The 12678-nt window shown below is 41.5% G+C and overlaps 3 protein-coding genes across 4 annotated transcripts; 2 read left to right on the forward strand and 1 right to left on the reverse strand.

Annotated features, from left to right (window-relative positions):
* Positions 1–1109: 1109 nt before the first annotated feature.
* On the forward strand, positions 1110–2936 carry LOC140779525 (benzyl alcohol O-benzoyltransferase-like). Its single transcript, XM_073124625.1, has 2 exons — positions 1110–1665; positions 1888–2936. Exons 1-2 carry the CDS (start codon positions 1222–1224, stop codon positions 2818–2820), a joined length of 1377 nt encoding a protein of 458 aa, XP_072980726.1. The 5' UTR covers positions 1110–1221; the 3' UTR covers positions 2821–2936.
* A 24-nt stretch (positions 2937–2960) lies between these two features.
* On the reverse strand, positions 2961–4954 carry LOC140779526 (uncharacterized). Its single transcript, XM_073124626.1, has one exon. It carries the CDS (start codon positions 3586–3588, stop codon positions 2983–2985), a length of 606 nt encoding a protein of 201 aa, XP_072980727.1. The 5' UTR covers positions 3589–4954; the 3' UTR covers positions 2961–2982.
* Positions 4955–7893: 2939 nt separating this feature from the next.
* LOC140779278 (peptidyl-prolyl cis-trans isomerase CYP20-1-like) lies at positions 7894–12667 on the forward strand. 2 transcript variants are annotated; one of them, XM_073124289.1, is made up of 7 exons: positions 7894–8097; positions 9575–9653; positions 10262–10309; positions 10475–10498; positions 11658–11840; positions 12023–12098; positions 12248–12667. In XM_073124289.1, exons 1-7 carry the CDS (start codon positions 7996–7998, stop codon positions 12384–12386), a joined length of 651 nt encoding a protein of 216 aa, XP_072980390.1. In that variant the 5' UTR covers positions 7894–7995; the 3' UTR covers positions 12387–12667. The 2 variants fall into 2 exon arrangements, with proteins under 2 accessions (XP_072980390.1, XP_072980392.1); XM_073124291.1 differs by having other exon boundaries at positions 7898–8085.
* The last annotated feature ends 11 nt before the right edge of the window (positions 12668–12678 follow it).

The following is a 12678-nucleotide window of genomic DNA, read 5'->3' on the forward strand; positions in this document are numbered from 1 at the left end:
ACCTAATTAAGCTGATAATAGTAACGGTATGCTACTAAACAGCGTGCCAAAAACTTCCTGACAAAAAAATAAAAATAAAAAATAGTAGACTAATCCAAAATTGGAGTCAAAAATAAAAACCTTGCTACTGCTCATTCCTGGTGGTTTCGGAATTCGGTGGGCACTGGCCCAACTTGGTCGTAATTGTAAGTTGGCACTAAGGTATCCTCGTCAGTTAATGCTCCAAAGAACCGGTTTGAAAAGAGATCAAAAAAGAATTAACAAAGAAGATGACTGTGTGAAACAATGAGTATTTGTTATCCATATGTTAATTCCGGACGAAAGGAATAAACAGTAGACTAATAGAGAATATTATTTTAATATATGTATATATATATATATATATAAGTGATATTAGGTCATACTCTTAAGTCCCCCACTCGAATACAGATGGTAGTCATCGTGGGTTGGCTTTGAACGGCGACCAATGATTAGATTCCTTGTGCGGGAATGCCAAACGCTACTAAGACTACCCGGAGGTTTATTTTCATTATTATTTATGAGTTTCAAGGTTAAATATAGGTTGGATAGAGGCACTTAAACTCATGAAGTCTCATTGGTCAGTCAAAAAAGGGTATCCAGTAACTCCACTAGAATTGGTTAGTCGATGTGCGTCGGACCTAACACATACATCGGGACTTCTTCCCACTGGTCACTAGTAAGTGGGACGGAATTTTGCGTATAGAACCCTTGGTTTAATCTAATTTGTAGCTCACTAGTCAATACAGTACTGTTTTCACTTTATTTTTCCACAAGTGGCATTACATAGATCTTGATTTTTAACGCGTACATCCAGGAGCATATTTGCGAGTAATATAGTGGAAATATAGGGTTCAACTCTTGATAAATCAACCTTAGATATTGGGTGCTGTACGTAAGATTCCATAATGATAAGAATGAAACGTGTAGCGCCATTTGTAATTAGAAAAACGAGTTGACTGTGTCAGTGTGTCAATATTCCATCCAACCACCATTACTGACTTGTGCATGTACATGAATTGTTTGATCGACGACTTCACCAAACCCTCAAGTGATACCTATAAGTAGAAGCTCCATTGACATCACCTTCACACATTTCTCAGTTCTCTCTCTTCCTCCCTCGAAAATATAGAAAGTTACGTACTAAGTACTCACTTCCAATTAAAGCCCAAGAAGCTCGATCACCTCTACTAGATCTTATCTATGGAGTCCTCCACCATAACCTTCAAGGTGCAACGCAGTGAGCCCGAGCTCGTTGCGCCGGCCAAGCCCAAGCCTTACGAGCTCAAGCCCTTGTCCGACATAGACGACCAAGAAGGGATGCGCTTCTATAGCTCAGGGATCCACGTATACCGTAATGAGCCTTCCAAGGATGGCCAAGATCCTGCTAGAGTAATTAAAGATGCTCTTGCAGAGGCACTTGTGTACTACTACCCTCTTGCTGGGCGACTCAGGGAAGAAGCGGATAGGAAGCTGGTGGTGGAGTGCACCGGCGAGGGAGTGGTGTTCGTGGAGGCTGAGGCCGATGTCAGCGTCGAGGACTTCGGTGCCGATGCGCTCCGCCCGCCGTTTCCATGCCATGAGGAGCTTCTCTGTGAGTTCCAGGGAAATGGAGGTGTCACTGACTGCCCTCTGCTTTATATTCAGGTTTGTTAAATTACTGATGAAGTTTTTTATATCCTTTCGAAGTCGCTTATATATATGCATATATATATATACCTCTTCAAAAAGTACTGGTCTTTATGTGAATATCTTTCATCGAATATTAATTAATGGTTTAAAAAGACACTGCTCTCTATTAGGTTTATAGTTTTTAGTATCAAACTATATAACGCATATTCATGTACTAAATTGTGTTCATGGATGCAGGTGACCAGACTTAGGTGCGGAGGCTTCATCTTCGGTATTCGGATCAACCATACCATCGCCGACGCCCCAGGAGTGATGCAATTCCTGAAAGCCCTCGGCGAGCTCGCCCGGGGCGCAGCCGCCCCCTCCGTTCCCCCCGTGTGGGAGCGGCACCTCCTCGACGCCCGACGCCCTCCGTGCGTCACGCAGTTCCACCCGGAGTATGAGGCGCCGCTCGGCGGTGACATCGACAAGCTATGGACGGTCCCGCCACAGGACATGGTCCTCCGTCCGTTCTTCTTCGGGCAGAAGGAGATCTCCGCGTTACGCAAGAACGTGCCGCCGCACCTCAGGATGAGCTCCCGGTTCGAGCTGGTCACCGCCAGCGTCTGGCGGAGCCGCACCGCCGCCCTCAGATACGCCGCCGACGACGAGGTCCGAGTCCAGTTCATCGTCAACGCCCGCGGGAAGCGGCAGGTACCGCTCCCTGTGGGGTTCTACGGCAACGCGTTCGCGTTCACGGTGGCGGCGGCCACCGTGGACAACTTGTGCTCTAGACCGCTGGGGTACGCGCTGGAGATGATAAAGAAGGCGAAGGCGAGGATCACCGACGAGTATATGCAGTCGGTGGCGGACTACTTGGTGCTCAACGGGCGGCGGCACTTCGGGGTGGCGCAGACCTACATCGTGTCGGACGTGACGCGCGCCGGCTTTGAGGACGTGGACTTCGGGTGGGGGGAAGGAGTCTACGGCGGACCGGCTAAGGGCGGCGAGGGGGCCATCCTTGGGGTGGCGAACTACATCACTCGGTTCAAGAATGGGAAGGGAGAGGAGGGGATTTTGGTGCCCGTTTGCTTGCCTGGCTATGCCATGGAGAAGTTCCAGTTGGAGATGGAGGGTCTCACTCAGGATCCCATCTTTGATCCCTATGACGCCACCTCTACCCAGTTTTAATTAGCAGTGGATTAGTAGTCCTACATAACCACTAGGCGAATATATTTATATATTCTTTTCACAATGCATTGGCAGTGGCACCGTCCCAGTAATGATAAATATTATTTTAACGACAATCTGAATGTAGAATTAGAAAAAAGAAGTAGAGACTATATATTGAGATTACAAATGGGCCTTGGACCAACAATCCGAGTTTAAAGCGCTCCCATTGGGCCAAAAGAACTCAATTCGGCACGATAGATGTATCCAGTACTTAAGTGATAAGAAAATCCCGACCCTCCATTTCGTCCTCGCCTGCCCGTCAAGATCCAAGGGCACCACCCCATTTTTAAGCGCCGAATCCATCGCGGCCATCGACTCCTCATCCAACGGCACCGGCGACGCCTCCACGGCGTACCGCAGCGGGACGGAGCCGTTCGCCCCCACATCGAACGGATACGCCCTCAGCCGCGCCATCACGATCCGGTGGAACGCGAGGTCGAATCCGACGGCGGAGAACCCCGCCTCCGCCTTGGCGTTGCCGTTCTCCGCCACGATCGTCAGCGCCACCGCGGCGTCCAGGACCCCGAGCCGGTCGTACTCCAGCTTGGTCAGGCGCGCGTCCTCCACGTGGACGGAGGGGATCTTGGGGCGGTAGGTCGCGTAGATTGATAGGACGACGATGGCGGCGACGATCACGGCTGTGGACAGGATCGCGCAGGCGATCGCGGCCGCCCAAATTAGGGGACTGGTGTACCGCCCACGGTTGTTGATGAAGTGACCTGGCATTTGGGAATTGGGACGAGGAGAAGCATTTGGATTGGGTGACGATCTCTCATCGCCCTCGTCGCATCATAGATTGGAGAGCTTTCTGGGTACTAACGAAGCTTTCTCGGTACTGGAATCTCGCAACCTTTACTATTTTGTTACGAATAAAGTTTTTCTCTTTTCATTTTTCTTTTTGTTTGTGGGGCCCCCTCTTGAAAACTTTTTATTTGATAAAAGAAATTTCTACAAAGTATAGAGAGAAGCATTGTGTCAGTTTCTCTGCTGTTTCCTTTGACCACCACCATAAGCAGCTACAAATCCATTCCCAAGCTTGCCTGTATAAGAACACGAATAAATTCAGAAAGAGAAAAAAAGAATTAGAGAATCGTTATAGAAAGCATCCCTGATATCAGTGTATAAATCGGTCAACAACCTTGACAATAGAGTGGTCATTCTGGACCAGTGACTCAATCGGAGGGACGGCAGAGGCCATGTCTTGCACGTCCTATTATTCCAAAAGGAGGAGTTAATTCAAGGAACAAGCCATTTGATGAGTGAATGCATGGATGCTTGCACAGTTGCACTTGCCTTGATCTCAGATGCTCTGAAAAGAATGCGACTGAACACACCACCACTTGGATGGATCTCAAGACCATCCTCCCTCCTCCCTTCAGTTCCAAAATGCCGCACTGCGATCAATGGCATCACCTTCCAATTAACTCAAAAGAAAAGAAATCCGTGGTAGCGGAGCTATGGAGAAATGACCCAAGAGTGCTGATTCAAAGAAATCAATGCTTCTCAAGAAATCAAGAGAGGGAGACATAGCAAAGAGAGAAGCACGAAGAATGAAGTGCATGTGGACGAGAACAGACCGCGTTGGAGGGCGATGGTGCCGGAGACGAGATCGAGGCCGTCCATGTTGACGAATCCCTCGTAGCGGATGCTGGCTTTGGTGGTGATGCTGATGAAGCCATTTAAAAGCGAGTTCTCGGTGTAAGATGACAGCAGAGCTAAAACCGAGGTTAAAGCTGGAGGTGGAGACGAAGCGCAAACTGAACCACAGCGCGAGGAACCCTCTCCTCTCTCCATTCCCTAATTCTCTTCCAAATCTTTATCTCTCTCTCTCTCCCTCTTCGAGTGCTTTCTCTTATTCCTCCATTCTCTCCGCTTCGAGTCTTCTTTTATATTGAGTTGAGAAGAGGAGGGAAACTAACTAACTAAGTAACTACCTTTCTTGCGCTCATTTGTTCGTTGCGGCAGTCATCCGAGTGAAGAGTAAGCTGGTAATTACCCAAAGTTCTCCAGACTCTAGAAGATAACAGTAGTACGTAGAAAGTTTGTTAGACTATATATATGTAGGATTTTGATGGAAGCCACGAAATGTAATGCAGTGCAGAAGCCATTAGTTCTTGAATCAGAGTCCCAGAGTTGGTGCACTTGAATGGATTGGTAGTCATTAGTCGGTGATCTCGTCATTAAACAAAACGTCAAACGAATTCTAAACTTTTTGTTTAGACTTAACGTAAAATCAAATGAGCTGAAAAGGATGTGCACTAAGTGGTAATCGGTATCTGCTTCGCAATATTCTCATTATCTCATAATCTGAAAGTTCATGTGACGAGCATTTTGTAGCTCATCTATCAAATGTGGGATAAGAAAAACTTGCATAATATGCTGTGAAACCATATTCTATAATCCGAAAAAATACAAGCACCAATTTGTGATCGTCGGAATGATGCTGTATTCTACAATCCTCGTTCGTAATTGCAACTATATACTTCTGATTCTAATACTTCTTTAACCATCTGTTCATATATCTGATATCTGAAACACTGGTGTTAACACAGACTGCAACTAAAGGCAGGCATGGCTTATGAATCTTCTCATCATATTTGAGAGGATTTTCTCCATATCTGCCTGTGAATGTCGTTTGATGTACAGAACAAACTGCTATTTTGATAAGCTGGTAACTGATTGACGTGCAAAACAAATACTCTACTTGAGAGGAAATTTTCACAGAATCCGACTGAAGCATCTGAACGAAGAACGCATCCGAATTACACTGAGAAGCAGAGTCGTTCACTGATGGTCGCACACCCTCCTACTTTACCTTTTCTTTCTTTTTTTCTGCTTGTGATATCTACAGGACTCTACAGCAAGAAGAAGAGATCTTGTCCATGAACAAGCAACCGCGAAGTTCATGCTCAGAATCATTTAATTGTATCTGTGTAGCACACAAATGAACTATGAGAAGTAAAGAAAGAGAAGTAGATCACTTTTTGAGAATATGAAGATGTCAATCAACAACCTCAATAACAGCAGGGTCAAGTTTAAGTAGTGAACACATAGGTGTGATAGTAGAGGCCAAGTCTTCCAGATCCTGTTGTGAAAAGGGTGGCAAAAAGAAAATAAAAGAAACATAAGGAAATGTAATCGATTTCATACAAGAAGGTGAGCAAGCAGAGCACTATGTCCAGAAAAATGAAGTATCTAGGAGGACGTCGACATTAAACAAGAGAACCATAATCCAAGTACTAGTACTACTGCATATCCTTCTTACCAATATATCAGATCCACGAAAGCAAATGCGACCATACAAACCACTACTTGGTGGGATTTGAGGACCGTCCTCCTTCCTTCCTTCTGTTCCGAAATGCTTCACTGCAAGCAATCTATGACCTTTAGCTTGATATAATAGAATATGCAGAACAACAATTACAAATTTCAAGGAAGAATCTCACACCCAGTACGACATATAGCAGATAGTAAAGCCTTTCAGTGACGTAAGATTATGGCAATTTTTAAGTTCCAGAGACCATTGCACTTCAACAAGATTTCAGTGAGCCAGAAACTGAATTAAGGAGACTCAGCAGTTAATCCAAACAATATGACCAAAGAATTTAGAGATGCACCTCAGAACATTTTAAGAAGTCCAAAATCCAAACCAAATGAAACTGTAGAACCATAAGGTTGAGTAATCTATCTAAAACCCACAGCAAAGATCTTCAAACAAGAATTTTTTTACTTGGTCCTCTTTCCTGGCTATTACATTGAACTACATGCATTAAAGTCACCAAGGCAATTGGCTGTCTATTGCAAGCAAACTATAGTGTTTCTTCTTCTCATCCTATGATGCATAGCTGAAGAATTTCCATCTTGTTTAGGGAAAAAGATATCACCTTTAACACCGAGGCAAGATAGGCAAGAAACGATCATTTTCACAACCAAGAAGACACCAGGGCAAGAAATAGCTGAGAACCCATTTGCGAAACCCTTGAAGAAATCAACAAAGAAAGCGTAGACGGAAGGGGGAGTAATTGAGCACCGTATTGGAGGGTTAAGTCGCCGGAGTAGATGTCCAGAGAGTGGAAGTGCCCTTCGTAGCGGATGCCGGCTCTGGTGATGACGCCAATATACGGGCTCTTTTGAGAAGACAACGGCAAAGCCATGTAAGCTAGCGCTAATGGATGCAACGTGAAAGTACCACCGCTGCTCGACGAACTCGCCTCGCTCGCCATTACCCAACTCGTTGAGCTCTCTCTTTGTCTCCCTCTACTACTCTCTTTATAGTTTTTGTTGCAGAGAGAGGAGGTATGGGCCCATTTGCGCGGTACGGTAACTCAGCGGGAAGTGTTGCATTTCTTGATTGCTTATAACGTATAAGACAGAGAAATCTTTAATTAATTCTCAATTAAAGCATTATTTAGGATAAAAACTAAACTTGTTAGTGCATTATATTTACATTTGGGATTAAACGCTAAACTTGTTAATAAATGGAAGGAGATATAATTTGATAATAATAATAATAATATTAGAAAAAAAAAACTAATTTTGCATGTATACCTCTTCATTGGGCATGTTATGCACATTCCTCCAATAATCCAATCTCATTTACATATAAAAACTTAGGATTAGGAAAAGCAAAGCCTTCATGTGAGGGGGCACGCATTGATTTTAAAATTTAATCTCACTTGTTGGTGATTTCTCGAACATTATATATGTCTACATTTCCAATGCAAAGGAGTAAGTAAATGCAAGAAAAACTTTAATGAATTTTTGATATGTTAGTATTTTGATAAGTAAATTAATTATCTTCTGGGAGAGTGATTTATAAAGTCACTTTCTAAGAGAGTAGAGAACCACTATCTGAGAGATAAGTGAGTTATTACGTGGCATTTAGCGGACAAAAAGTATATTAGAAAATAGTTTGAATCGGTGCCGTTCTTTGGGAAATATTTTTCTCAGTAATAGTAATTAGGGGAAAAAAAAACTCCATAAAATTGAGCCAATTCGATACTGACCAAATTATAACCTAACCAAGACCGTGGAAGGTTCACATAAACCCGCTAGCTCAGCTCCCATTTATAATGGCCGATTACCAAGTCGTGCAGTAGAGTGGATTAGATCTCATCGCTTTGGAGCTTAGGAATGGCGACGACTGCTAGGAAGCGAGTGATCTCAACTTCGAGGGTTCTGCTATGGCTTCTGATCGTCTTCTGCAGCATCGCACTTATCCAGGTTATCATATATGTACATACACACGAAATCTACACCTCTCTACCGTTTTCACCGCTTAAATTCCTTTTCCCTGTCTTTAATTACTCTACATCGGAGTAGATATCTTTGTTATTTCCAGTCAATCCGGCATGATAACCTTCTTTTAGTCAGATCCATGCTATCTCATCGATCCACGCGCGTGGACCTGTGTAGGATTTTGGGAAGTCATGGGGTTTTAGAGTTTGCAGGGGTGTATGTGTTGTTATGATGCAAGGGATTTTAGAGAGAGTAAAAGTTTTTTTTATTCTTTTTGGGTTATCTATAATATCCCTGTGAAGTCCCTTGGTTTTGTATATGCCCTCTAAAATTTGGCATCCTCATTCATATCCCTAAAAAAAGGCTCTTTCTTTTTGGCATGGTTGTTTCTATGATTTGCTTTTACCAAATATATCTGAAAACCAAAGCCATTTGACATATAAAGAAGACAAGAGAGATACTCTGAGCTATTCCCTCCTCAGTCCTTCTTAGCTCTCTGTAGCTTCCTTGCTAGCTGTGAGAAGAAAAAAAAACTAAAAAAGAGAATGTATTTTCATCCGTTTGTTTTTCAATGGTTTGGATTTCAAATATTTGGTAAGCAACGAGCAAGGATTTTTGGCATTCAGAGTTGTATGCGGTATACTTAGTTTGAGGATCAAAGATTGAGATCAATATTACTAATTACTATTGAGGGCATTTGTCATACTGGAAAGTTCCCTACGATTTAACTTATTTTATGTCTTCTAATTTGTAGCCATCAGTTTAGCTAGTTAGTTTTGGTAGGAAGTGAGTTACTTTCTCCATCCAATCTAAGCAATTAGGGTTATTGATGTTGAATTTTCAGCAAGCACCTCCTTTTTTATATGAGAGAATTGGATGCTTGACATCACGGCTGTCAAAAAAGCCCGTGGGCTCCACTCATCTAGAGCTTGGCTTGAGTTCTAAATGAGATGAGCCGAGCTGAAATTTTGAGCTCGAAAGTATAATCGAGCCGAGCTGAGCCAGCGCTGGCTCACTTGAGCTCGGCTTGCTTTAGGCTTCACTAGACTCAATAATATATGTATAGATGAATTATTAAAGTTTTATTTTAATTATTATTTGTATCTATGAGTTAATTTTACCACATAGGATTTATACTTTTTAATTATTTGGTTTGTAGAATTTTTTTAATCAATATCAGCCTTCAGCCTATTAAGCCCAATAGAGTCCATCAAGCTGTCAAGCCAAGCTCGAGCCTTGTTGAGCTGAAGATGAGCCGAGCCATGTTTTTTAGCTGTAAATTTTTGCATTCAAGCCGAGTCTAGCTCGCTCAAACTTTGTTCGCTTACACCCCTACTTGATGTCTGTACTGTATCTTCCTGGTATTGCATTGTTAGGAAGATGAGTTTTCTTCGTGCAATCATTGTCCCAAGCATAACTTGAAAGGCAAATTTGTAGCTCAAGCTGCTGAACTTGCTCTGTAATTATTTTTCAGGCCAAAGGATCAAAAGAGAACTTGAAGGAAGTAACACACAAGGTTTACTTTGATGTTGAGATTGGTGGGAAATCTGCTGGTATGTTCATGAACTTTCTGTTGTTTAGGAAATTAGTTTTTAATTGGCGTTATTAGTTTGTAACATACAAGGTTTACTTCTGGCTGCGTGATTCTGTACCAAGGTCAAATTTTAATATAACAATCTATATATGAAGGGTAGATTTAGGTAATACTTTGATAATGTGCATATTTGCAATATTTTCAGTACAGACCTATCAGATTTCAGATATTTTCATGTTCTTTGAAACCAATCTTTTTGGTGATTTAGAACTAATTAGATGGGTAATCTGGCAATATCTTTGTTCTTTAAGAATCTAAATACTACTTGGAACATTCTGCTAGTCTGTGATTTAGTTTTCTGATAATTGATCATACTATTTCTTTTCTTTTGGTCATTTGATTTTATCAAATGGGCTAGACCTAAAGTGTTCCTTTCCATATCCCTAAACGTGATTTGATTATTTCTACCTTTAATCTTATCTTGCTTGTTATCGTCGCTTATTGATTTATTTGTTCATTAAACGAATATTTTAAGTAGTTTTGGTTTGCACTTTTTATTGCGACCGATCTTTTCTTAAAATTTGAATACTATCATTGATTTTGAATTTCTTATGGTGCTGCTTTCAGGTCGCATTGTGATGGGCCTATTTGGAAAAGCTGTTCCTAAGACAGTAGGTATGTATGTGAATGTGAAGGACTAGATGATGATGCTAAAAGTATCATTGGGTTCCTTTTCACATGGTTTTCTGCATTTCATGTTTGCAATATTATTAATATTTGTGTTCTGGATATTAAGGGAGAACCGTCTAACTGTTATTCTTCTTTTTATTGATTATACAGAAAACTTCCGAGCTCTCTGCACAGGTACACTTCTCTCTATCCCATTAAGGTGCTTGTAGCTGGTTAGATTTATTTTAATTATGAGATGAATGTTCTGAACCTTTCAGTAACAATAGTCTTTTCTTTTCCTTGGTTGCTGCAAGGAAGTTGAGCACCATAGGCATAAGCCATAAACAATTAGTGAGAATTTGAATCACCTGGAACCAGTTCTTTTAGGACCTGCAATGATGTAAGCATCCGAAGAGCAAATTAATGCATAAAAGTTGAATATGATAAATTGTTAAGAGTATCTGTTTGAGGTCCACGTACCCAGTGGGTGTCTAAAATGACGATGAGCTTGATTTTAAGAACAAGTGCTTTGCAGGACAGCTCATTGTTATATGCTGACTGCAAATGGCATGTACTGGAAGAAGAAAATATCTTAATTGGTTACAAAATGCTGAAGTAATTGGTGTTATTTTCTATGGACTGTGACAAGCTAAGTAGATGGCGATGTATATTCATCGGCCAAATGACATTTCAAGATGCAATTTGTTGGGAAATAAGCCATGGCATATGATAACATGCTCACATCGACTATTCTTATAGATGGCTTGTATATCCAGATAGGGGGATAACTACTTAGTGGTCATGAGTAGTTACTCCTTACTAATTGGGTGTTGTTCCGACCAAAACACATAAAGTATATTTTAAATTCAGTTTTACGTTACTTGACATCTTGAGTTTGTCAGAAATATGGGGATTAGTATCAGATAATTTAGTTATCATTGGCAGAGCAAGAAAATACTAGTTTGACAAATAATCTGTTGCATATTTTTTAATGGGATAACAACAGAGCAGCGTCGGCCTTTGACTAGAAACTTCTCTTCACTTCGTCGGCACTTCCACCAGGAATATTGCTTGAATGTGTTAGCCGCTGTAAGACACCCATTCCTGCCTCTTCTGCCCGCTTAGTGCTTGTCCAGTTCGCTCTTCTTTCAATCCTGCAAATTTCTATTGCACTATGAGAAGAAAATGCCCGTACCTGAGAGTAAACTGTTACCCTTGTGGGAGACATGACAGATTATCAATCTCTAAAGTGCAGGATGGAACTAACTATATCTTCTGCTGTTGGAAAATATCCATTCTCTTACTTGACGTGAGGTGTTGGCAAAGGAATTAACTTATGTTCCTCTTTTTATAGGTGAGAAAGGTGTAGGCAAAAGTGGAAAACCACTTCACTACAAAGGAAGCACATTCCATAGAATTATACCTAGCTTTATGCTCCAGGGAGGTGACTTTACACTTGGTGATGGAAGGGGCGGAGAGTCTATCTATGGTATAAAATTTGCTGATGAAAATTTTAAACTTAAGCATACAGGACCAGGTAAGCGTTGATTATTTACTGTCTTCTCCTAGCAATGGGATTTAGAATACGAATATGAATTACATCCCTGTCCAGGTGCAATGTAGTGAAGAATTGTGGGAGCCTTGTGGACTAGGATAGCTCTTTTCAAAATCATCAACGGCTTCTGTTTGATCCAAACTTTGCTTATGCTTCCTGTGTAGGACTTTTATCAATGGCAAATGCTGGTCCTGATACTAATGGATCTCAATTTTTCATCACCACCGTGACAACCAGCTGGTAATTGCTCTCCTTTCTTGAGCATAAATATGAGCATTTAATTGTTTTTCTCCTCCTTGAGGAAGAAGTTCTTTACTTGTTGAATTATGCATATTAACTTGTTTATAATTGCATTTCAGGATGATAATAGCTTTTATTTCTTGTTTCAGGTTGGATGGTAAACATGTCGTGTTTGGCAAGGTGATCTCTGGAATGGATGTGGTGTATAAGATTGAAGCAGAAGGTCGGCAGAATGGAACACCTAAAAGCAAGGTTGTCATTGTAGACAGTGGAGAGTTGCCTTTGTAAACGTGATCAGCAGCTGTTGCAATCGATGCCTGGAAATGACACTATCTTTAGCAGAACTGACCTTTCTCAACTTTTTTTTTTTAAAAAAAGAGAAATTTTAATAAGTATGGAGTGTTTATCATTTTCATTCTCATTTATATCCTAGTAATTGTGGTACTATTGTTCTGTCAGGTGTTGACACCTTTGTTTATGACTTTGGCATGAGAATATATCAGATCTAAGAACATCTCAGTTTGAGCATATAATTGTACCACCTTTGCCACGGATTACAGTTTAGCTAAGATCTTTGTTA

The sequence above is a fragment of the Typha angustifolia genome, chromosome 15, assembly GCF_048772165.1.
Source record: "Typha angustifolia cultivar Huaian chromosome 15, ASM4877216v1, whole genome shotgun sequence".
NCBI lineage: Eukaryota > Viridiplantae > Streptophyta > Magnoliopsida > Poales > Typhaceae > Typha > Typha angustifolia.

Bases quoted from the DNA above. Each gene is read 5' to 3' on its own strand.
- LOC140779526 (XM_073124626.1), bottom strand. From the start codon at position 3,588: ATGCCAGGTCACTTCATCAACAACCGTGGGCGGTACACCAGTCCCCTA.
- LOC140779278 (XM_073124289.1), top strand. From the start codon at position 7,996: ATGGCGACGACTGCTAGGAAGCGAGTGATCTCAACTTCGAGGGTTCTG. The intron at 10,499-11,657 runs GTACACTTCTCT...CTCTTTTTATAG, and splicing joins CTTCCGAGCTCTCTGCACAG to GTGAGAAAGGTGTAGGCAAA. The intron at 12,099-12,247 runs GTAATTGCTCTC...TTCTTGTTTCAG, and splicing joins ACCACCGTGACAACCAGCTG to GTTGGATGGTAAACATGTCG.
- LOC140779525 (XM_073124625.1), top strand. From the start codon at position 1,222: ATGGAGTCCTCCACCATAACCTTCAAGGTGCAACGCAGTGAGCCCGAG. The intron at 1,666-1,887 runs GTTTGTTAAATT...TCATGGATGCAG, and splicing joins GCCCTCTGCTTTATATTCAG to GTGACCAGACTTAGGTGCGG.